This window comes from Amphibalanus amphitrite, unplaced genomic scaffold (genome assembly GCF_019059575.1).
Source record: "Amphibalanus amphitrite isolate SeventyFive unplaced genomic scaffold, NRLGWU_Aamphi_draft 001206F_arrow, whole genome shotgun sequence".
In the NCBI taxonomy this organism is placed as follows: Eukaryota; Metazoa; Arthropoda; class Thecostraca; order Balanomorpha; family Balanidae; genus Amphibalanus; species Amphibalanus amphitrite.
The window spans coordinates 97,635-122,159 of record NW_024882700.1 but is presented as its reverse complement, the minus strand read 5'-3'; the positions used below and the strand labels follow the sequence as shown (position 1 = coordinate 122,159).

Sequence of the window (24,525 nt, the reverse complement as noted above, 5' to 3'; positions counted from 1 at the left end):
GATTAAGAATAGAAAACTTTTCCCCCCAGCCAACCTTGACTTAGTTCCCTTGTGCACCTTCTGCATTCCGCCAGGCTTTTTCTGAAACTATCAGATTTGAGTTTTACTGCCTCGAATGTACTGTTACTGTTGCAAGGTGTCGGATTTTGCCCAAACTGCAGCAAACACCGTGGGTATAATATAACGGTTTTATACAGCACCTTGACGCAGAGTTGCGTGCTTTTAGCAGGGGCGGCAGCACCAGGCCCCGTTAACCTGTGACTTTTTGACTGTCATATGACAGATTGGGTGTCACTACGACCGTGAACTGTGAGCTTGGAACTGTGGGTCTGAAGGTTACCTTCTCCACGGTGACCCAGCCGGCGACCTGTCACATCTCGTTTTAAAATGTCACAGATGTGGAGCACCTGTCGACAGGAAAAAAGTCGCACAATCGTTTGCGCTTTTATCGAGAATGGAAAGATAAAAACGGGTTCTATGAATATGTGGAAAACAGTTACACCTTCTCTGACCATTATCTTTATGCCTCCTTCCTAATTCACCGAATGTCGAGTGTTGTTACGTCATCTGATGATGTCATTGCGTTGGCTATGTCGTGACATTGCATGACTGACCGAGGCACCGTGAAGTCACTTTACGAGTTGTTGTGAAGCCATTATAGTTATTTATATGTACCTACACAAAATAATGGTTCCATGCCTTTGCACGCGACACCGTCTTTAAATGGTGTGATCCGATACCGGTCTTTGTGTTAGCGGAAACTCAAGTAAAATATCGACTTGAGCCGCGGCCCGCGGTCCGTACCTCCCTGCAAAGCTCATCTCGTGACAATAACGTGCCCTTTCTGCGTGCAATGCCTTTGCACTGCATCCCGTGACTCGTATGCTGTGTCTCAGTCATCAATTCCTAGAGCTCCTCATATGACATTTTATCGCAACAGACACTGTCACGCATGGCCGAACAACTTAGTCATGCGCAAGGCCGTCATGCGAAAGACTGCCTGTGTGTCCGGTACGTGGTATTCCACCTCGTGTCAATTGTCAGAATCTTCAACTTTTCATCGACAATATTATCTGTCCTGTTTCAGCGTTCGAGGAGGAGAGCTCTTCGAGTTCGTCACGGAGAAGGATCATGTTAGTGAGGCAGAGGCGGCGCTATTTATCAAACAGATCCTGCGCGGTCTGGAACATATGCACTCGAAGAGGATAGCACACCTGGATTTGAAGGTGAGACATGAGGCTAGAGGATTCAGGGGCATTTGGGGCATATACGGATATAACCATGCAGACTGCATTGTCTGAATATTATGAAGCTTTGCCGTTAGAGCATTTAATCAATCAGGCTCGATATATTTTAAAACTGTATTCGTCAATACCATCCATGCGACATGTTAGTACCGCACAGTAAGTAGGTATATGGTTATTCCCGAGTGTAATTAAAAGATATAAATGTCATTCTGCAGCCGGAGAATGTGATGCTGTTGAGCAAGAACCGTCCTCAGCTGAAGCTGATCGACTTTGGCCTCAGTCGGCGCATAGAGCCCGGACAGGAGCTGCGGAATATGCTCGGTAAGACGGTGCTGCGTAATTCGGGAGAGTCTAGCACGTGCACGGTCCGGGAAGGAGCGGTGTAACATTACGGTCAACAACTGGCATTTGCTATTGGGACATTACCTCCATTGTACAGTTGTACATACAATTCCTTTCCTTGACGTTTTCAGGTGTATTCCACCTGAGTAGTGGCGTTCTGCGCATTCACGGCAATTATCTATTGAGTTTCACACATCAATAATACCTATGTGTTCGATGTGCGGATGTGACGTGAATCATACGGTTTATTGACAGGTACACCGGAGTTTGTGGCGCCGGAGATTATCAACTACGAGCCGCTGGGCCTGGCGTGCGACATGTGGGCGGTCGGAGTCATCACATATATACTGTGAGTCCGTTGTGAGTAAACACATACTGTGAGTCGATCCGGTGTCATCACCTACGTCAAACATGCTGCGGGTCGGTCAGAGTCAATGACCTAATAGCCAAAATAGAAACTTCATTCCGCAAATCGATCGAAGTTATATCAATATTCACAAATGAGTCCGCTTATGACGCGAATTCATGATACAGATGATAAATGTGGATATTTTCTGTGTCGACAGGCTACCTGTGTCACATCTCCAGTCTGTCAAGTGCCTGCCTTCCCTTCCCTGACGCCCCTCCCCTTCTCCCGCAGACTGTCGGGCGCGTCTCCGTTTCTGGGCGACTCCCAGCAGGAGACATACGCCAACATTGTTGCGTGTGACTACCGGTTCGATGAAGAGTACTTCAGCGGCACCTCAGAAGCGGCCAAGGACTTCATCGCGCGACTGTTCATCACCGATCCCAGGTAGGGCTATAGGTAACGTCGCCAGCATTAGTCACAAGTCATCACTGCTGTTGCTATCAGATAGTTCGTCTAGGTTCTGTTTGAAATTGAATTTCAAATGTATTCATTGACAAAATGACATCGACCATCAAGCGATGTGTTTAGCCGTCTTTACGCAGACTTTGCTTTCACTTCCAGTGCTCTGACAAAAGGAAATCAAAGCAGTCCATAACAGATAAGACCTTTACAATGCTGTTGTTTGTTCGTACCTTATCTCATCTCGGTACGGTGTTCTAGGAGCTGTTTGTTGCGCTCTTTCCCGGCAGTGCTCTCCAGGCTCGCTCTGATTTCCTGTGAATGCTGTGCCAGCGTCCGGCCTCCAATGTCAGACTCTGTCTCCATCTAAAGCTGCAGGAATGCTTTCCTAGTGTCCTATGTCGTCAAATGCCATCGTCTCGGTGTCATTTTTCGGCTCGATAGCTATTAGCTACCATACTTCCTCTGCTTAGCGTTTGGTCGCTGATGTAATGCACAACTAGATGCGCTGCCTCTGAGGAAGCTTGGATGATCAGCTAGCCCCTTCACCCAACCCCACCCAGCAGTTTGATCCACCATTGGTGTCGGCTGACCCCCGTTTCAGCTTCCGATATCAGTTCAACCATTCTCGGTATCTCTGGAGCCGCATTCCTATAAGGGGCCGACTGACATTCCATGAGGGGGTCCAGAACCGGGTCAAAGTCTCAGACGGCTCCAGCGAGGCGGTGTGGTGTTGCTGATCAGGAAGTTACAACAGTAGGTACCTAACCGGTGAAATGCTACCCATCACACCTGATCAGCCCAGTTCCATGAGTCGCTATTGCGTCTTATAAGCTATTTGAGCGATACCGTAACTGTTGAGCCTTTCTTTTGTGTCTGTTTCTTATATTTATCGTATTTCTGCCACCAGGCACCGTGCCACTGTACAAGATTGTCTCAACCATCCCTGGATTCATGTGAGTCGCTGATATTTTGTTATCTTTATTGCGATTTGTTTATAATGCATTGTTGTCTTCCTCTTGTGCGTGGCCAGTTACTTCACCAGCACACTTCAAGTACTTGTTTACGGAAAGCGAATGAAGTTTGGCAGAATTCGTTTTCGTTTCATGTTACGACTGTTTGTTGTTCCATACGTCTACCGTTAACATCGATTCAATATGTGCCTTTTCTAGCCGCCGACCAAGCTGCAGATGACGGAGCTACACGTGAATACCGTCAACATCGACAACCTGAAGACGTACCAGGCACGAAGGAGGTGGAAGGTAGGTGGCTGGAGCGGCGGCATGACTGACAGAGAGCCAAAATGTAACGGGAAGGGAGGAAATCACAGTCTAAGGGACAAGGAGGGAACATGAATAAAAACTGACCGAAAAGGTTGAATTGATGACATGTGATTCATACTGCAATATGAAAAGAACTATCTAAAAATTCGTACCGACCCCTAATAAAATGAAAAAGCATGGTTGTCAATATCTGCCGAGTTCCGGGTGCCCTAGCTCTCCCAAATATACGCCGACGTAGCCTTGCAGCCGCAACAGACGGCATGGGTCAAGGTCGCCGCTAGGGCCGCGGGGAATTAGTAGCGCTGGGGCACCCTCAACTCCGAAGAAATCATCACCCATGTAAAAGATATAAATCGAAAAGTCATCATCCTTTGGTCTTGTTTCGATGTCTGTAAGACGTTTCTTTGCACAACCGCCGAATGCATAACACGGTACTCGCTAAGTGTCTCCTTTTTATGAATGGTTTTGCTTTTATATCGCTATGGTTGTTTTTTCCGGAGCACTTAACACGTCATAATTGCTAACGACACCACATCTGTTACCACAGCATAGTGCGTACTGCGTTCATACCTTTTGTCATGCGTAGTTGCTTCCCTTATCGGTTGTTTTATCAGCTTCATGATACAACTCTTCTTGATTGAATGCAATAAATGGCGCGCTATTTGGATTCAATTTGGATTTGTCCATTAACGATGGCTGTCGTCTGCAATAAAGAAACCTCCACGTTTACGTAAAGATTCAAATAATCGCGTCCTGTTATTCTTACCTCGCTGCGTGTTGCTTGTCCGTACTTTACCCACTGCCTTACCTCTTACGTCTGTTTCCGTTTTTCCAAGCTCTGATCTGAGCTCGCTGTCTTCTGTGCCCCAGCTGTCGCTGCGAGTCATCACGCTCTGTAACCGGCTGTCCCGGAGCGCCAAGCTGCGCAGTCGGAGTCAGAGCCTCGAGCTGCTCGACGAGGGCGCCCAGATGTCGGCCGTCTCCGTCAGTGACCTGGCCGTGGCCGCGTATCAGGTCAGTCGGCGGTCAACGTCATAAATAAATACAAGTTACGACGCACTTGTAATAAGGTCTTCTTGTTTTTTAACGTTATTTGTGAAATTGGCCATATCTCGAGTTTGTAGACAAGTTAACATGATTTGATTTTCCTGTCGTTTCGGGCTTGGGCGAAGAAGGAGCCTATAGCGTGTATTGGTGGACGTAAAAAACAGCGAATGACGCAAGGCGACAGATTAAAGATAGATAGATACTGTTGGCTCAGACATCGGCGAATGGCACCAACTCTAATCCTCCCCGATACGGTACCTATAGCTACGCCGACAGTGTGACGTCACTCCCAACTGATGCTTCTACTTCTCGGTATTTCTAACCGATAACTCCACAGTGGGTGACTTTGTATCATGAGCCAGGACCAGGGGGAATCGTTTGAGAGACGTTTGTACCTCCTTGAAGTCGATTGCTGCTTCTGATTCACGCCAATGCTTGTCTCTTCGGACAGGATGAGAGTTTTGTTGTGTCTGCTCTCTTCTGCGCTGCGGAGGAGGGCAACGTCGCTGGAATCAAGAGGCTCTTCTCGATGGCGAAAATCGACCCCAATGTCTCAAACCGAGTAAGTGGATTACCAAAACGGTGCATGTGTTTCCATGTATATGCCGTTATTGTTCTTTATCGCTCTGCGCTCATAATAATACTGTCTGCTTTATGGTGTTCCTTATTTATTTTCGTCGTAAAGTAAAGCTCAGAACGTCACGAATAACAGTATGTGCTTTGCGTTACCTTCTAGGATCAGCTGATTCTGAATGCTTGGATTAAATTTAACGGTGGCGAGGCATTAAGAATAGTTTACCTATATGGACACCAAAGGCGGTAGACGGCAACTTCAAAAGAACAGTGGTCTACGGCCTGGAATAGCTAACAATATCTGGTCCGGGTTGTCAGTCTGGTTATCTCGCCTCAGTCTCCAATCTTCATGCCCGCCGCAACTTTCCATTCGTTACGTCACTTCTTCGTTTTATCTCATCTGTCTCCTACTTCCCATGTGAACATCTGACAGTCCCATAATCACCTGTACCAATGCCACCCTCTTACAGCAAGGTGAGACATCAGTTCACGTGGCCGCTGGAGTGGGCCAGCTGGAGGTGGTGCAGGCGCTGAGGTCAAAGGGCGCCGAGCTGGACAGGGTCGACGAGCGCGGCGACAGTGCTGCCATCTGGGCGGCTCGGCACGGCCATCCCGCTGTGCTGAGCTATCTGATCGCGGAGGGCGCCGACGTCGACTGCAAGAATAAGGTGAGAGGCGTGAACTGCGAGGAATGAGAACATTATATTCCCATTGTCTGAGAGTTGAATTAACGAAAATTCTACCAATGAACCACTAAGTGTTGCTATAGTAGGACGGTGGTGCGACCATTGAGTGAAGTGTTGTTCTGTTTCGCCCTAAAGTGTGGAGAGACCCCGCTTCTGGTCGCCTGCAAGTACGGGCACGGTCCCGTGGTGCGAATACTGTGCGAGGCTGGCGTGATACTGGATACGCAGGATGACGTGAGTACTGCGTGCCACAAACGGCAGACTCCAGCATGCACCGGTCACTTTCGTGTTTCCTGCTATCTAAGAACATTTTGGTCAAGTTAAATGCTCATTTTATTCATTTTGTGGCAGCATTGCCTGCTTATTTAACAAAGCATATATTTTTCATTATTTAATTCTCATGTTACTTGAACATTCAACCATATTTGCAAGCCGCATGGATTTTCTTGTTGCTAGATGGTGAGTGTCGCTTACCTATTAAATTCGTCACTGTAGGCGACATTGTTGTCCCGCTCATTCACTACATATAACATTATGTCGGCCAAGCACCTGCATGTGTGTGTGCCTGCTCATTTGATGACCGTTTTGTGTGCCTCGACACGCATATGTGAATATCCCGTATTGGAGTTCACTCAGCGCTCGTGGCCGAGATTGTGTGCTTGTGTTTGTGTGTGTTTATGTTTGCTTGTACCGCACGGATATTCGCTGTTGTGTCCGCCTGTGTCCGAGTGTTTGTTTGTTTATCTTGGTTTGTACTGCACGGAGAGTCGCTGTTGTGTCCGGCTGTGTCCAATGGTTTGTGTTTGTGTGACAGCACGGAGAGTCTGCTCTGCACGCCTCCGTTTGGCACGGTTTTCCGCTGCTGACTCAGCTGCTGATCGCTGCCGGAGCCGATACCGATACTGTGAACCAGGTGAGGTGACACCGATACTTTGAACCAGGTGAGATGACAAACGACACTGTGAATCAGGTGAGGTGACAGCTACACCGACACTAAACCAGGTGAGATGGCGGACTACACCCGATACACCGACACTGTGAACCAGGTGAGGTGACAGCAAACACTGTGAAGTGTGAACCAGGGTGAGGTGGCGGACGACACTGATGCTGTGAACCAGGTGAGGTGGCGGACTACGCCGGCACTGAACCAGCTGAGGTGACAGACTACACCCGATACTGTGAACCAGGTGAGGTGACACCTGATTCACAGACACTGTGAACCAGGTGAGGTGATACCCGAGTCACAGACACTGTGAACCAGGTGAGGTGACACCTGATTCACAGACACTGTGAACCAGGTGAGGTGACTGACTACATCCGAGACACCGACACTGTGGAACCATTCCTACTCAGGTGATGCACTAACCCTCTCCGCCTCAGCGGCGGCCGCCGTGCACACTTTTGCTTCGTTTTTTTTTTTGTGCTGCCGTCGATTTCTCACGACGCAATCCGTGGCTATTAACATTATTAAGTAAGGTTAGACCCAATGGGTTCATATATGTAAGCTAGATGCAAAGATAAATAAGGTATTTCCACACGTCACTATGCCGCTTTGTCTTCCGACACCCTCGCACGAAGCCTATTCCTCTTGCTGAACAGTTTGTGTCGTCCAGCCAGTAGTGTTCGCCTGGAAAATAGCTTGGCTTTTCATTTTTGCTGTCGCTTTTTTAACAGTGGATCGATCAGCATACTTCAGTACATTGCGGGATAGTTCCCAAACAACACCACGCTACGAACACCCTACGCTAATGTCCCCACCTCTCGTCCCCCAGGAGGGCGAGACGCCGTTACACTGCGCCGCGGCGCGCGGACTGGTGGCCGCCGTCCGGTCTCTGGTGACTTCCGGCGGGTGCGTCAGCGTCACTGACGCCGCCGGCGCCACCCCGCTCCACCTGGCGCTGCGTCGGCGTCACGTTCAGGTGGCGCACATCCTGCTCGACGCCGGAGCGCCCTGCGATGTCACCGATCTGGTGAGTAGCAACTACCGAGACAGGAGGTTGCGCTACTCCTGTACACGTAATAAGTAAATGGGAACTTTACTCCACAAGAAATCGTTCGGGTCGGAGCTTTCGAATTGTATTTACAAAACTTCGTCAGCAAGTCGTAAGCGGGTATACAAATCTGGTATGAGGGTTTACAAACATTTATTTTGCACAACTATGTTTCGTTAGCCAAGTCGGAGAGCCCATGCAGGCTCACCGGCTCTTAAGGGTTTCTTTCCAGGCCAATGCTCGAGGGCTCCATCCCCATGCCCGAGGACCCCACACCGGTACCGGAGGACCTCATGCCAGTTTTCAAGGCCTCCACGAACGCTTTTTGGCCAAGGGTGAACTCTGTGGGTTGGCCGTTGGGCACCATGTATGCAGCATGCAGGCCTCTATACGTTCCCTCACCGGCCCTTACTGTACATGCCTCTCACCTACTAAACTATTCCATCAAATTTACACCCGGCTAATACCTAAGAGTCCTATCTCGCATGTGAGAATTTGTCCGTCTAGCACTGCATAGCAGTACAACACTGTGATATCCTCGTTTTGTGTAGATTACTTAGGTCCGCCTGATCTTCATTTCGGTCTTCTTCAGTGACTCCCTGCGTCTCCACTCCCACCACCATATTCCCGTCCCGTCCCAGTCCGCTCCTCCCAGGTACCGTCCGTTCAGGCTGCTCAACTCGCACCACTCGCCGTACCACCAGGCCCCCCGATGGCGCCGCGCACAGTGCCCGTCAGGCCAGCCGTCCTGGTCACGGTCACGGGTCGAGAACTTCCTATTGACGCTCCACTGCCACTGGAGACCATCCCCGGCAGTTCCCGTATAGTTAGAAATGCTTAATGTGTAGCCATCCAGCTCAGATGAGATGCGAAAGTCTTGGTATAGAGCGTATCTTTGACTGCCGTCAAAAGCCTCTAGTTCAATGCGGAGCTCGTGCCGTCGGTCGTTTGATGACGTCAGCTGCCTTATGTTCGCTAAACCCAGCCAGAATTCTCCTGTTAAATTTCCAAAGCCTTTCTTATACTCTTGCCATCCGAGATAGAAGTTCTGGCGGGGCTGGAAGTCGTCTCTCCTCTGGATTACCGTCCATCTCCCTCCGACAGTGTCCATATCGCAGTACGCCTTGACGGGTGGCTGTTGGCTGTCGCCACTGGGCTGAAGGAGGTAGACCCCAGATGGGGAGTCGACAGGCAGGTCGCTGCAATCACGGGGAGGGGTCAATTGATCTACCGTAGCAGCCGGATCTTCAATGATATCCTGTTGGGATGATGTCTTGTTTATCACGACGGTCAGCTTGGATCCCAGAATGTCAACCTGGGAAGCCAGGCTGTCAAGGCGTGCCGTGTGGTTATCCATTTTGACTGAAACCTCGTTTTGAACCGATTTTTGACTGTTCAACTGGGTATTAAGATCAGTCAGTTGTGACTGCTGGTGGTCGAGTCTCGCAGTGATTCCAGTGAGTTGACTGGACAGCTCATCCATCTGCTCACCCAGGCTGCTCCTCAAAAGATTGACGGTAAGTTCCGTCACTCGAGAGTCGAGCAGAGACAGTCTGTTGTCCAGCGACTCCATCCGAGACTCAAGTCTTCTGACGATGGGCCGGAGTTCTTCCTGAACTGTTCTGGCGATGATGCTGACCATGTCGTCAGCCATGGCGCTGGGCAGGACGGCTTGCTGCTGCTGCTGCTCCGCGGAACAGCCGGCCACGGCGGTCCAGACCAGTATCACCCCGATCACAGTGCACTTCGCCATGCTGGCGCAAATGTCTCCACCGGCGCCGGCTGCCGACCTCGGACTGACGGTTCGGAGCTGGCAGGACGGCCGTAGAGCTCTGCGCGGTTGAAGTCTGTGAGAGCCGCCACATCCGATATCAGCGACAACGGTTTATTTATAGAAACCGGCCTGATAACACTGCCGGGGGCGGCGCCGGCGCCGGGCCAAGTTTCTGGCCAAACACACCCTGTCCAAACATTCATCCACGCCGTCGTTACCGAATCAGCCGCAGAGGTGTAAGGGGGGGGGGGGAGCAAAGGTGTGCAGTGTGGAAGATGACAATACTAAAATGTTGAGACAATCGTTTTTTTTTTTACTGTCAACCGGCCGGACGTTTCACATCTTTAACTTAAAAAAAAAAACGATCTCACGACTTCTGGCTCCCCTCTAACGAACATATTCACTCACCCTCGACAGTCTGGTGACGCGCCGCTGCACGTGGCCGCCTCGGAGGGTCTCCTGTCCATCACACAGGCGCTGTGCACCTACGGCTGCTCGCTGGACGGCCTCGGAGGCGAGGGTCTCAGTCCGTTACACCTGGCGGCCCGTGGAGGACACCTCGACTTGGTCAGGTGAGTCATACTCGAAAGTAATGAATTCGATTGTGGGGTGCTGCTGGTTGTTTTATGATGTGAATGGAATTGTAGTTTACCTAACTAGTCTCAGATTGAGTTTCGTCGATGTAGAGACTTGATGTTTTGTTTGATACCGTACTCATGGCCTTATTACGGAGCGAGCGAAGCGAGCGTAGTCTTTCCTTAGATTAACGGAAATTTCTGAGTATGAGCGGCCGGCCGGCCGGCCGTGGTCACGCTTTTGCGAGGCTTATATCTCAGCAACCACTTGACCGATTTACATGCGGTAATTTTTGTAGGGTAGCTTCATTCCTTCTACCAAGTGTTGGACTATTCCCGATGCATGTGGGTGACCCCTTATGCACGTGCCACGTGCAAAACGAAGAGGTGTCACTTTTGTAATTGTTGCAATATCTCGGTAACTACTTGGCCGATTGCGCTGAAAGTTGGCATGTAGGTAGGCACCCACTAGGCACTGCATATCCATGTGCCAGAGTTGGGGTGCTGCTGCACGTGCGCACGTGCAGGGGTCGTTTCCAGATCTCGAGAACGGCTGGACCGATGGCGCTCAAATTTGGTACACGGTTAGGGACCAGTTAGTAGGGTGCCGTGCACAAGTCAGTTGGGAGTGACTGGGACCCATTTAGCACGTGCGCACGTGCAGGGTGCCGCTCCCAGATCTCGAGAACGGCTGGGCCGATTGTGCTCAAATTTGGCACATCGCTAGAAACCGGTCAGTAGGGTGCCGTGCACAAGTCAGTTGGAGGTACCCCCTCGAAATTTCGCACGTGCAAGACTCACCCCCTCGCTCGCTCCGTTAGTCGCCCCAAAAGGCGCTATACTGGTTTATTGGCCAGAATATTGTATCTGAGTTTATTACGGAGCGAGCGAAGCGAGCGTAGTCTTTCCTTAGATTAAAGGTAGTGTGCCACCTTTGAAAGATTTCCCATTTTATTTTTCCTAGGATAAGAAGCTTCTGTTTTTACCTAATATCGCAAAAAAAATCAAAAATGGGCCTGGAATAGTGCCTTTTTCGCCTAAAAGTTTATCGGTTTTTAGATATGTATAACAACTGTAGTGGGCTCACCTGCAAACAGGCGTCGGCAACAATCGCGAATGCGGCGCACATGTGACAATAAGCAAAGGTCATTATAGTGTTACGACCATACGACGTACGGGAATGAGTTATCAGCTGTCTAATCGTAGACAACACAATGTCGAGCCTTAAACTGTAAGCCTGTATTGGTATTGTTTCTTTTATTTGGCTGTCGAACATTATTTATGGTTTGAAATATGATTTTATGTAAAATAATTGATATGAAAAAGCCGTCTCATAAGTTATGACCCCATTTCACCACACGCAAGTGGCAGAAATGACAATGATCAGCTGACGCATTTTTCTTGGCCGAAGTCAGAGCGCGCAGCCCGACGCACCACCACCGCACCACAAAGTATGAGCAGAAGCCGCGCCCAAAGCCAGGGCCCCGGTAACGTGAGGTAGCCGAGTCGGGGCAGCGTGCGCTGACCCAAGCCGGGGCCGCAGCTTTGGGCGCGGTCTACCGCATCCCCGCGGGCAGCCCCGGGCTATCACATGACACCGGGAGGACGCGCGGCTCCGGCTTGGGTCAGCGCACGCTGCCCTGACTCGGCTACCTCACGTCACCGGGGCCCTGGCTTTGGGCGCGGTCTACCGCACCACCTAACAGGCGTGTTCGAAACCGCAGGAGCTGATGATGAACGGGTTTATCGAAGCTTGATTGGATGAGCATATCGGTAATAGCGATTTCAGTGTGTGCATTTATTGTTCATAGTGGTGTGAAATGTGGTTGGGGTACGACCGACAACCCGTCGGGGCGAATTTCGCACTGGGGTACTCAAAATTTGAAGAATTTAAGACGTTTCCATGAGTTTTGAAGGTATGGATAAGTTCTAAAAATCCGGTTCTCCTTATCTGGGCCATTAACTCCATACGGTCCAGGAAAGCTGGCACACTACCTTTAACGGAAATTTCTGAGTATGAGCGGCCGGCCGGCCGGCCGGCCGGCCGTGGTCACGCTTTTGCGAGGCTTATATCTCAGCAACCACTTGACCGATTTACACGCGGTAATTTTTGTAGGGTAGCTTCATTCCTTCTACCAAGTATTGGACTATTCTCGATGCATGTGGGTGACCCCTTATGCACGTGCCACGTGCAAAACGAAGAGGTGTCACTTTTGTAATTGTTGCAATATCTCGGTAACTACTTGGCCGATTGCGCTGAAAGTTGGCATGTAGGTAGGCACCCACTAGGCCAGTGGTCGGCAGGTCATTCGGGGTCGTGCCCCCTTTTTGGGCGCCAGGCAGGGCCATTACCCCCACCTACCAGACCCCATTGCTGACACAACCAAGTTAACTGAAATTCCATACCGTCCTGGAACTCTTTGGGTATTTGTGCATTTCCAATGCATCAAATTTAAAACATGACACTTCCTGATTCCTCCACAAAACATTTAATACCTATATCCCAGTAGCGGTGGAACACCTTCAGTTAAGGGGGAGGGGGGGGGGGGCGTTGCCGACTTTTGATCCCATTCTTTCCATGCAACGCCCATAGGGCTAATGTTAAAATGCAAAAATCAAAGGGTGCACGGTGCCCCGGTGCCCTCCCCGTTCCGCCGCCTATGCTATATCCCATTTAACCCTTGTACGTATAGGGGCGGCGGGTGGTTTTTCGTTAAAAGCTCACGTTAAAGGCATTGGATCACGACCAAATTGTACCCTCGAGCCCATCATTTTTTTTTTTACCAGCCCGGAAAATATCATGACGTGAGACCAGTTTTACCAACAGAAAAATAACCGCCTGCCGGAATTTTTGCCTCAAGACCGCTTCACATACAAACGCGATGGGCTCGTAAGCTGATAGGGCTTTACCGTTTACGCTCCATATGTGAAACGATCTTTAGGCAAAAAATTCCGGCTGGCGGCTATTTTTCTGTTGGTAAAACTGGCCTCTGGACCCATAATGACCGTTGGCTTATGAGCTTTTTCTGGAGATCATCTTGAACCATAAAATCTCACTTCAAGAAGTTATAGCGGGTCCCGATTTTCTCGACACTTGTCATTGCCCTCTTGAGACGGAATGACCAAGGACCTTAAAAATGGGCAGCAGCGGCCAGTGTCCCAAAATTTGTAGATGTGGGTGGGAAACGACATCCAAATGAAAATCATTTTCCACTCTCACCTCCAGTTTTCAAGCCCAATTTTCCACTCCCAATTCCACCGAGAAGGAGCAACTGCGGGAATGGTTGTTTTGCATCTGTCACAATTGTAGATAGATTAATGCTTTTGATCATTTTCCCACTCTTTTTGGGCCTTACCTGACCGATAATTTTTCACTCTCATCCTTTTTTTGGTCAGCAATTTTCCCCTCTGACACCCAAGCACAAATATGATTTCGGGACACTGGCAGCGGCTTCCTATAGTCACGGTTAATACGCTCGTCTTATGCACAGCTCCATCTCAGAGTCCGAGAGGCCGCGGGGGTCCGACCGACTCCTCCCCCTTACGTTAGCGGCTGTGGAAACGCCAACAGACGGGCGACGGTTAAAAGTTGCAGCTGCTTTTGTACGACTGTACGGAGGGGTGAGATGGTGAGGCGAGCAGGTACGTGAAAATTGGTATCTAATCAATGTGTGCTGTGCCTTTGGCCTGGGCTAATCTTTGAACCCTGGGATGCAACAGTCACGATGGCTCCATCACTGGAGCTACAAACTCTAAAAAGATAGGCTTTGTCAGAATCCCTCATTACCCCCACCGAAAGGGCTCCATTACCCCCAAAGGGGGCATGCCCCACCATTTGCCGACCCCTGCACTAGGCACTGCATATACATGTGCCAGAGTTGGGGTGCTGCTGCACGTGCGCACGTGCAGGGGTCGTTTCCAGATCTCGGGAACGGCTGGACCGATTGCGCTGAAATTTGGTACACGGTTAGGGACCGGTTAGTAGCGTGCCGTGCACAAGTCAGTTGGGACCCATTTTGCACGTGCGCACGTGCAGGGTGCCGCTTCCAGATCTCGAGAACGGCTGGGCCGATTGTGCCCAAATTTGGCACATCGCTAGAGACCAGTTAGTAGGGTGCCGTGCACAAGTCAGTTGGAGGTACCCCCTCGCAATTTCGCACGTGCAAGGCCCACCCTCTCGCTCGCTCCGTTAGTCGCCCCAAAAGGCGTTATACTGGTCTTTCAGTATGCTATTTAGATCTGACAGAAATTTTATTAAAGTACTGAGCTGTTATTATAGGTCAATGGTCTCCCTACTATTATGTCCAGCTACATGATCACCGTTCGCCGCTGATCTTGAGTCCTCCCCGTGACATTCTGCCCCCATCCCGCCGCTGTCGCAGGGTTCTCTGCCTGGCCGGCTGCACGGTGGACCAGCGCAGCAGCTCCGGCCACTCTCCAGAGGTGATCGCCGTTCAAAACGGACACCCCCACATCGGTGGGCTGCTCGCCCGGCTCAGCGACGTAAGATGGCGTCCATCATCCATCGATTTTGATTAAATTTTGCTCTTTTTGTAAGAAGTAAAACAGCTTTAGTTGTTTTAGAACTCGCAAGTTCAAGCTACAAGCTCATAAGACTCCAATGCTTTATTGGAAGAGCATAATTTTGCAGCGGTAGCAACAGAAATATTGTATGTACTCTTGCTTAGCGTAAATGTAACGCAAATATAACCTCCGAAGATAGTGTAGCTGGCAGAGAAATACGGATTTCTATAGCTCATAACGAAAGGCGAACGATTGTATGTAATACCAGTATAACGCATGTTCCCGCCTTTATTGCAGGCTGATTTGCGTGATGAGTTTGTCAATCAACTAGTCGAGACCGCTACTCCAATACCACGGATAAAACTGAAACTGTTTGGCAACTCTGAAGTGGGGAAAACAACGCTCGTCGAGTCGCTGAAGTCTGGATACTTCTCAGGCCTCTTCAGGCGAAACAGGAGTGCAAGTCTAGGGAATGTGCAAAACGGCTTCCGACGTAAGATGGTCTTGATTCGCAACGGTCTTGTATTCGCTGGTTATGACATAGATTTACACTAAAATGTCGACTTTGTCCTATGTCTTTTAAATTTTCACATTTATGTGTGTATCTTGCCCTCAGTGTTGTATGTATGTTGCCCTCAGTGTCTGCGGTAGCCATCAAGCAGCGTGCCGAGCGGACGCCGTCCAACCCTCAGGCTGGTGCCGCCTGCCTTGATGGAGACTTCACCCGTGGCATCGACATCACGCAGGTCAGTCAATGCTCAGCTTCACTAAGTACTGGAGCGTTGGCGTCGATACCTGAAGCTACCTCCACACGAACTCAGCATATCAGCACAAAACGATGTGAGTTAAAATGCTTAATTTGGCTGATAGTCTTGTGTCATCAGTAACAATTAGAAGTATGCCGACGAGCTCCTGCTTCCCATATACGTCATATGTATCATCATTCATCATTATCCCGCGCGTGTCCGACAGACCTCTCTGAACGGTGTCGGCGACGTGTCCATCTGGGATTTCTCGGGGCACCGCGCCTACCACGCGCTCTACGACCAGTTCATCGGCGACGGCAGCGGCGGCAACTGCGTCCACCTGGTGGTGTACCGACTGGCGGACGCGGCGCCGCGCCGACTCCGACAGGTCCGACACTGGCTCACCTTCCTGCAGGCGCGCATCGCGCCCGTCGAGCCGCTCGGTGCGTGCCGCCCGTGTGTACGGAGAGACATTACTGGGATTTAATGTATCATGTGCCCTTTATTTTAATCAACGAACAGAACAATGCCGAGATTCTTCGTTTCCACATTATTCATAACTTCCGTGTATCGCCAGGTCACTGCGGTCGCTCGGCCGCCCCGCCGCGAGTGCTGCTCGTGGCGACCCACGCCGACCAGTGTCGACGGAGCGGTGCAGGGGACAGCGTTCTGACGGAGGTCAGTAGTTACTTGATCGACCGAACGGTGGGCTGCTCAGTGCTCATGGGAACGTGTATTGTAATGTTTAATGTTGAGAGATCCGTATATTATGGATTTTGGTGCTTGAACTTCGCTCTGGTTGTTCCTGATTATACTTTGAGGAGAAAGGTTAGCATGTCATGGCTGCCGCCTGCCACTATGTGTTTAGATGGTTTTCATGAACTTGCTATGCCATTGTCTCATTGATGGCTCTAAAAATGCATGCTCGACAAAATTATTTGGACTTCTTGTGACCAACTGGCAGCGAAAGTGTGTTGAAGAACTCACCCGTGCCACTATCGTAAGTAGCTCCTGGCCATTCGTTTGTCGCACAGGTGGAGCAGATGATGTCGGAGATCAGTCGAGAGTTCGGCTCCGTGTTCGACCTCTGTCCGAGCACGTTCGTCCTGGACGCCACCTCGGCCAACTCGCCCTCTCTCAAACACCTCAAGAGTCACTTGTGTCGTCTGAGGGCGCGGGTCACACAGGTTAGTTACAGGGTCACGGAGGTCAGTTTGGGCGGGACACATGGCCATTTTGAGCGGATCACAAACGTTATTTGGGACTGATCATGAAGGTTAGGTAAACTCGAATAGATTTGCGGGAACAACACTGAATGCCAGAATGGTAGGAAGGTCTCGTACTCAGTACTTTCTACTACGCATTTTTAATCAATTCACCTTTCGCCATGTGTGCTGTGCATTCATCCGTCTCTGCCGCTCCCGCAGGGCCTGCCGAAGAGCTCCAGTTTCCTGGAGTCGATGGTGTCGCACGTGCGCGGCTGGCGTCGGCTGCAGCCGCAGTTCCCGGTGATGCCGTGGTCGGATCTGGTGGACGTGGTCCGGGACCAGGTGAACCCACTGGCCTCCGCCGAGCACGTCCACGTGGTGATGCACCAGCTGCAGCTGATGGGGGAGGTCAGTCGGATAGATGACGAACAACCTGAACGGCGAACACCCTCTCCCCTCCAGGATCTGACTCTGAATGCTGGGTATTGGGCTACAAGTCTTTCAGCGTCAGTTAGCTGGCAATTCGGGGATGAATAGGGGTCCCGGGTGTCGGCTTGAACAGGCACTCAGGGTCTGTTTCAACGTCGCCATTGGATATTCGAGTCCGCAGTTGTTATTCTGGTCACCTGCTAAATTGATGAGAACAGTTGAACATTAACCTAAATTTGTGAACGTTCCTGTAATTTATATAGCTGTCGGTAATAGTTTTCGTTCGTTCAGGCAGTCCTGTGTCCCCTGGTAATTGACATCCTGGCTTTTACTACCGGTATCATGTTGATTGTAATGTATCCTGTCCATCCATGAGACCATGAGAATCTCATGGACTCGTGGATCCATGGATTTCTCATTTCTCATGGATCCATGAGAAAGGGTCCATCAGTGAACTTAAGCGTGTAACACATTTGTATCGGTCGGTTTCAGTCACCCAATATACGCCGATGGCTGACAGTCCCGTCCCATTTCAGGTGGTGCTGCTGAGGTCGGTGGGCGGCGAACAGGACCTGATCACTCTGTCTCCCCAGTGGCTCTGTGGAGACATTCTCGGCCAGATGCTCTCACCAGAGTTCGTGCGGCGCACCAGAGACTCAGGTGGGTGGCGCTTATATCGATCTTCAGTCGATCTTCAGTCGATTATAAGAATTTCATGTGGCACGACGGGTGCTGAAGTGTAGGTGATGAAACTGAGAGGTAGATGGGGCACCAGAGACACAGCTGGTGGTTCAGTAGAGGCCCAGGCCCCCAGCAGACCATGTCGCTCACAGCTCGGTTCTGCTGCCCACAGGATGTTACACCCTGGATGAGTTCCAGGCACTGGTGCCTCACTGGGACGGCCTGGACCTCCTACAGGTGCTGGAGACACTCCACGTCTGCACTCAGGTCAGCAGCCCCAGCAACATCCCGCCGACGGTGTGCGCGTACTGCTATTCTTTACAATACCTTCGCGTGTGGGGTACTTGCTGTATGCAGAAAATAAAGTGTTACTAACTACCTAAGCTCAGGTATGCCAACCGTATTCCCAGCTGCTGGTAACTCGCCGATTCCTCTCGTTTACCACAAAGGTACATCTTTGCGCCTACCTTAGTCCTTAGGCTCCAGGGTTGAAGTAAAATTTTGTTTTCTCCATCCTATGCCTTAATTGGCTTTATTACCAGCTTTTTTATGTTTTTATTTCGCATAATGTTTTCAGTTTTGATATAGGTTCATATAAACTGCCACAAATTTTCTCTATCACCAAACCGCTCCATCCGCAAGCGGAAATTGATAGGTAACAGACTCGAGAAATACGAACGCCGCATCGCGGGGGCCCTCGCCCCTCCCCTTCTCGAACATTTGCAGCCGGTCAAACACGTCGCGATCGGGCGCTGACGCCTGACAGCACACAATACGACGAGGTGGCGCAATATTGCTGAACAGGCGTCTCGAAAAATACTTAGTAACGGCACAAATGTGAATAGCCCTCAGCACAAAGAACGGTGTATAGGTATCAGGGTGCTGATATTGCGGTAAGGTATAATTGCTGCAAGATAGGCGAGAAGACGCATCTGTGATCTGTCAAGGGAACTAAAAAGCAAGTCTCATCAAAAACCAATGTTTTTTAACCCGCGCCCTGCTGGGGGGGGGGGGTGTTTGAACACCCCCCCTGTGGTTTTTCGCGAATATCTCAAAAACGGCGGCGCGGAGCGCCGCCGTTTTTGGTACACCTTATCATACATCAATTCTACACATGTTGTGAAAATTTCAGACCAAGGTCATTCAAGGTCAGGTCACCAGGTCACTTGAAGTGACCTCACCTCATAAAAACTTTCAATGTCTGTCATAGCTACACCGAGTGACCGATCGCTTTGAAACTTTCAGCGATTGCTAAGAGCCATAGCATGTACAAAATGTATATCTCAGAATTTTGATATCGATGACCTAAGGTCAGGTCAATTTTGCGACCTCCCCATTATAAGTCAATGGGAGAAAATTGAAATGCGCCTCTTTTGGATGAAAGACATTATAAACACTCCCAAACACCGAATTACAAGTAATTTAGACACACTGAACTTGAAAATGGTGTCCGTGACCCTTGTTTATGCCCTGAGGTCATCTTAGGTCACGAATGGTATCTAACAGTTTTTCGCAAATAACTTTTGATAGAGGTATGCTAGAGCGATGAAAACGCCTTAGATGTGTTCAGCTCGACGATACGGATCGACTGATATGCAACATGACCCTTTCCGGTCAGGTCATGACCTTGACCTGAGGTCAAATTTTCAAGTTGACCTTTCAAGGTCAAGTCATAGTTCATTCGATGCGTCTTGACGAGAGGAACACGATGCCGGTAAAAGTAAGCTCGTACAAGGCTTGGGTCAAAAGTTATTGCAGAAAAACTGTTTTCGAAAAAATCGGCTATTTTTGCAGTTTTTGCCCCCTGCAGGCAAAACCGTTGACGTTAGGTCAAATCTGAGAGAATTACTCAGAAAGGGCGTTAAAAGAGCTATCGAATGCGCTTTTCCGCGGCGCTGTAGCTCTATTGGTTCCCGAGTTATGCGTTGGCTTCTTGGAAATTTTCGACATTCGACCTGGAAATCGGCGAAATTTTGCCTTCAATGACCTCTGGTGACCTGACCTTTGACCTGACCAAAAAATTGGCCGAAGTGATTTCGTCATTATTTTTGACGCTCTTTCGAACGCCGCCTTCCGCGTATCGCTACGTGGCCCAGGAGCCGAGTTACAAGGGGGGGGGTGTTCAAACACCCCCCCCCCCCAGCAGGGCGTGGAAATCCAGGACCCCCAGCAGGGCGCGGGTTAATCACATTGGCGAAAGTCGCGACATGTGGCATGATGAGTAACTAAGGCTCGAGAATTTAAAATGCGAAATCACGCAAGCTATCACCAAGTCCAATTAGGCCGATGGTTAGGTACTGTTCAATGAGCGAACAACTCGCCATTTCTAATCCTTAAAACTTCTTGCGCTGGCCCCACGTAACCTTTGCCCTGGTGGGGAGGGGAGGAGTCATTTTTGGCGATGCTTTTTGCGTGTGTAAAGAAAACCACGGCGCGCATCGCCGCGAAACGTGGTATCTATAGCTTATGACTTATGATAGGAACATAAATTTCGCATCGTGTGTGATTTTTTTTTTAAACCATGGGTGGAGCTTTTCCAGGGAAGTTGGTGGGGCAAAAAGTCGTCAAACCTACATTGTCCGATTGTTCAGTTAAGTAAAATGCTATACTGAAATCTGAATCAATTCTTCTCAATACAGATATAATAGTTTGCATTACACGGATATTTCAAAGCTCCTCAATGCGAAAATATTGATTTGCAAAGAAAGCAACAAAGACCTACAAATCAGCTGAAGTTGATTGGGCAAAACGCTTATTGGTGGGGCAAAATGCTAAGTTGGTGGGGCAGCGGGGCAGACATCGCACCAACTGTATAGGAAGCTCTGCACCTGTTTTTGACCCAGATCTTAGGTTTAAGGTCGGGTCACCAGAAGATGTATTCATGCATTTGGGGTCCGGTCAGGCCAAGTCTGTCAAGCAATAGGCGTCCTGCCGGCTATCCTTAGTAGGTGTCAACCACCACTGACAGCTTCGGAACATGTTAGGTACATTGACACCAAAACTACTTCTCGAATCTTCAAATTGGTGTTAAAATCGAAATCAGCTCCAAAAACTACCCTAGATACATGTCTAATTCGAAAAAAGTGAACAAAGGTCATCAAAGGTCCTATTGATCCTATTGACCTTGACGTGGCCTTCACGTGATCTTGACACCCATCATGATGCATGGAACCGAAGCATCATATCCTTGTTGGAAGGTTTACAACCACAAAAAAGACTGGAAACGTATGGATAATGTGCGCTGACATGCGCGGAATTGCGATCCCAGCCTGACATGCTCTCGAGAAACAGTTCACAGGTCAACTAGGTCATTTGGGTCAGGGTTACACAATTTTCGGGGTAGGTGTAAAATTGATAGACTCGAGGGCACTGGAAGTTTCATTGTAATCGGCCGCTTTTGCGCGGATAAAAAGCGAAGGAGCGGTCCGTTCAAGCCCCCCTAAACCCTATTTCTGCGCCGATTGGGACTTTTCGGTGCACAAACTGTGTTACTTTGTTAAGTTATTGTTAAGTTATTGTTAACTGTGTATGATATCTAGGCCCGTGTTTGTTGATGCATCATAACTATTGTAACTGCACACCAGATATCTCATGAAAACCTGCAATATGCACCAGCCCTTGGTGAATGGTAGTTTCCTATTTGTCGTCGTGCGAAACGTCAGCGTTGAAAATTATTGTATGTAGTTAATAATAGTTACTAAGTAGTTGCAACATTGACCTGTCCGCCATCAAGACGAACTCTCTGCTGAAGTCTTCTGGGCGTATCTGTGCACTAAGCAGAGCGCGAGCATAAAAAGTGACACGTTTACCATATGTGTACAGCCGAGACGTAGATCGCCGAACATCGTCAGTTGCTCCATAATGACAAGGCACTTAAGCTCGTCATATAAAAGAGGGTGCTCAGCCGAGGTCTCAGCATTCGAGCCTGTCTGTCGTCAAGAACTGGGCACTTCAGCTTCTTCACCGACTTCAACCGACGGCATCATGAGGGTCCTGCTGCTGAGCGCCCTGCTGGCGGCGACGGCCGCCAAGCCGCGGCAGGTATCTCCCCTGGACCAGTGGGTCACTGACGCTCCCGCCCCTGGCCGTAAACCTGAGGGACAGTGGGTCACTGACGGACCCGCCTCCGGCAGTCGCAAGCCGGAGATCCCCGTTGATGACAACTTCGAGTACCGCAACCCGTCAGTCACCGACGACGGCCGTGAGCTGTTCGAATCGGACATGGTTCTGACGGCCGAGCAGCGCGACGGCCGTCAGGCGGCCACCAACCTCTGGACCAGCCCCATCAGCTTCGCCATCAGCTCCAGTTCATCCGCTGACCGGGACGCCATCCTGGCCGGAATCCAGCACTGGCGGGACCACACCTGCATCGAGTTCAACGAGGTGGCCGAGGGCTCCAGCGTGCCGCACATTAACGTCATCAGGTCGTCCGGCTGCTGGTCGTACGTTGGTAAGAGTACCAGCTCCGGGGGCCAGAATCTGAGCATCGGCGACGGCTGCACCGGCCTGGGCACGGTGGTGCACGAGTTCGGCCACGCCATGGGCCTGTCGCACCAGCAGTCACGCATCGACCGCGACAACTACGTCACCATCCTCTTCGACAATATCCTGGAAGGAAAGGAGGGCAACTTCAACAAGCGGTCCACGTCCAACAACTACTCAGTGCCGTACGACCTGACCTCTGTCATGCACTACGGTTCCAGATACTTCACCTCCAACGGCGAGGACACCATCCGCGTCAACAACTTCCTGTACACTGGCCTAATCGGCCGCCGTGGGGGCCTGTCGCACCGCGACAAGCAGATCGCCAACGCCATGTACAACTGCGCCGCCGGCTGCTCCAGTCCGCCCACCTGCCAGAACGGCGGCTTCGTAAGCAAAAGCTGCACGTGCGTCTGCCCGCCCAACACCTCCGGTGCCAACTGCGAGACCCTCAACGGCAGCTACTACGGTGACATCGACTGCGGCGACATCAACATGGCGCAGCCGGGTACCATCACCACGCCCAACTACCCCGAGAACTTCCCCAAGAACGTCGTCTGCTGGTGGGTCATCAACGCGCCGGCCGGCCAGCAGATCAAGGTCACCGTCACCGACATGAAGATGCTGTACCGCTCCAACGGCAACTGCTACTGGGACTTCCTCGCTATGCGCTACTCGGGCAACGACTTCGTTAACGACCAGAAGGCGTGCGACGCAGAGCTGCAGGGACAGAGCTTCACCTCCACCGGCAATCGTTTCATTGTCCAGTTCAAGTCGGGCAACTATGGCTGGTACAAAGGCTTTTCGGCCAACGTCGAGTTCCTCTCCGCCTGAGCACGGTTGACACGACACTGTCGCGGAGAGTAAGGCACCCACTAAAACCAGCGGATCCACGAAGCAATGAGTGAACGCGTATTCCCCTTGCCGAACTATCCTTTTGTCTGTCAAAAAAAAAGTGTGTATGTGTGTGTTAAATACATTTTGCCATCTCACTCACTACGGCGTTGGGTCGCTGTATTGCCCGGAATCAGCAATAATTTTGCTGACTCGGGTACGCATTTGCCAAAACGGGGGTACATCTACACAGCGTGCATACCGTGAATATAATAAGTACGGCACTTTATAAGTTGAGCCCTGGAGTGACCAAGGCATGATGTCGATATTTCCCGTGCCGCTACCACGCTCACCCGCCGCCGTCCCTCCGCTGCAGTGTGACAGCGCCGGGGACATTGTGTACGAGTTCCCCTGCCACAACCGCGGCGCCGAGCCGGAGGGACTGTGGGCGCCGCCCGGCCCGGACGGACCCCGACTCTGCTACGGAGGGGTGCTGCTGCGACCCCCGGACGGTACCGAACTTCTCATGTCACCCCTGCTGCCGCGACTGCAGGTACGCACAGCGAGAGGACGGGTACAGACAAGTGGTGTTCTTCAGTTGTAGGATTTCAGGTTTGTGACTTTTGTCGTGAAAAGCATCGAAAGCGTCCCTTTGTCTTGCACTCATGATCAACTTGTTTATGACAGGTTACTGATATGTGATCGGAAACTGGTTGCTTATTTGTTTGTGTCTAATCTGACAGTTATATGTTAGATGCTTCGCTCATATTGCCCAACTGATCCCCGATATTCCCTGTAAGCTCCTCTCCTCTCCATCAGTATTTGACCTCTCAGATAAGCTCGCGCTGAATGTCCCGCCAGCTCACTGCCGCTCCTCCCCTCCCCTCCGCCTCAGGTCCAGCTGCGTCACCTGGTACAGGAGTACTCGGCCGGGGAGGCGGAGCTGCGGCAGTGGTGGGCCGGGTCCCGGCTCATCACCGGCGGCATTGAGACCGTGCTGACCGCGTCCCCCGACGGCCGTCACCTGGAGCTGAGACTCAGGGGACCGGCAGATGCAGCCGCCGCCTGCTTCTATCTCATGGAGGACGTACTGACGGCGCTGGAGCAGGTATTTAGCGTCGCTGTGGTAGAAAACTTTTTCATCCGTAAATAAATGCTGACAATTTGAATACTTGCAAAGTACGGATGATGGGATGCGATTGAATGTTCATGACATTTATACTAAATGATTCATTACTTTACGTTCGTTCCAATCAGTTTTCTCAATTCCAATTCTTCCCCTGCATCCCACCTAA

General features: G+C 50.5%; 3 protein-coding genes across 3 annotated transcripts in view; 2 read left to right on the top strand and 1 right to left on the bottom strand.

The window, feature by feature from the left end:
• Positions 1–24,525, top strand: part of LOC122371119 (death-associated protein kinase 1-like) — a 49,646-nt gene that overhangs the window by 23,780 nt on the left and 1,341 nt on the right. Inside the window, exons 3-26 of the mRNA XM_043347225.1 lie at positions 1,088–1,226; positions 1,463–1,568; positions 1,845–1,938; positions 2,230–2,382; positions 3,308–3,353; positions 3,570–3,659; positions 4,551–4,694; positions 5,179–5,289; positions 5,771–5,968; positions 6,122–6,220; positions 6,801–6,899; positions 7,759–7,956; positions 10,169–10,323; positions 14,709–14,829; positions 15,148–15,343; positions 15,490–15,596; positions 15,823–16,039; positions 16,174–16,274; positions 16,631–16,783; positions 17,024–17,212; positions 17,770–17,893; positions 18,087–18,181; positions 23,607–23,783; positions 24,126–24,338. Of these exons, the coding sequence (XP_043203160.1) occupies positions 1,088–1,226; positions 1,463–1,568; positions 1,845–1,938; positions 2,230–2,382; positions 3,308–3,353; positions 3,570–3,659; positions 4,551–4,694; positions 5,179–5,289; positions 5,771–5,968; positions 6,122–6,220; positions 6,801–6,899; positions 7,759–7,956; positions 10,169–10,323; positions 14,709–14,829; positions 15,148–15,343; positions 15,490–15,596; positions 15,823–16,039; positions 16,174–16,274; positions 16,631–16,783; positions 17,024–17,212; positions 17,770–17,893; positions 18,087–18,181; positions 23,607–23,783; positions 24,126–24,338 (3,325 nt within the window). The remainder of the gene's footprint in view (positions 1–1,087; positions 1,227–1,462; positions 1,569–1,844; positions 1,939–2,229; positions 2,383–3,307; positions 3,354–3,569; positions 3,660–4,550; positions 4,695–5,178; positions 5,290–5,770; positions 5,969–6,121; positions 6,221–6,800; positions 6,900–7,758; positions 7,957–10,168; positions 10,324–14,708; positions 14,830–15,147; positions 15,344–15,489; positions 15,597–15,822; positions 16,040–16,173; positions 16,275–16,630; positions 16,784–17,023; positions 17,213–17,769; positions 17,894–18,086; positions 18,182–23,606; positions 23,784–24,125; positions 24,339–24,525) is intronic.
• Positions 8,076–9,768, bottom strand: LOC122371121 (microfibril-associated glycoprotein 4-like). Its single transcript, XM_043347227.1, has one exon. It carries the CDS (start codon positions 9,728–9,730, stop codon positions 8,534–8,536), a length of 1,197 nt encoding a protein of 398 aa, XP_043203162.1. The 5' UTR covers positions 9,731–9,768; the 3' UTR covers positions 8,076–8,533.
• On the top strand, positions 21,839–23,392 carry LOC122371120 (blastula protease 10-like). Its single transcript, XM_043347226.1, has one exon. The coding sequence runs from the start codon at positions 21,899–21,901 to the stop codon at positions 23,228–23,230; it is 1,332 nt and encodes a 443-aa protein (XP_043203161.1). The 5' UTR covers positions 21,839–21,898; the 3' UTR covers positions 23,231–23,392.

Bases quoted from the DNA above. Each gene is read 5' to 3' on its own strand.
- LOC122371120 (XM_043347226.1), top strand. From the start codon at position 21,899: ATGAGGGTCCTGCTGCTGAGCGCCCTGCTGGCGGCGACGGCCGCCAAG.
- LOC122371121 (XM_043347227.1), bottom strand. From the start codon at position 9,730: ATGGCGAAGTGCACTGTGATCGGGGTGATACTGGTCTGGACCGCCGTG.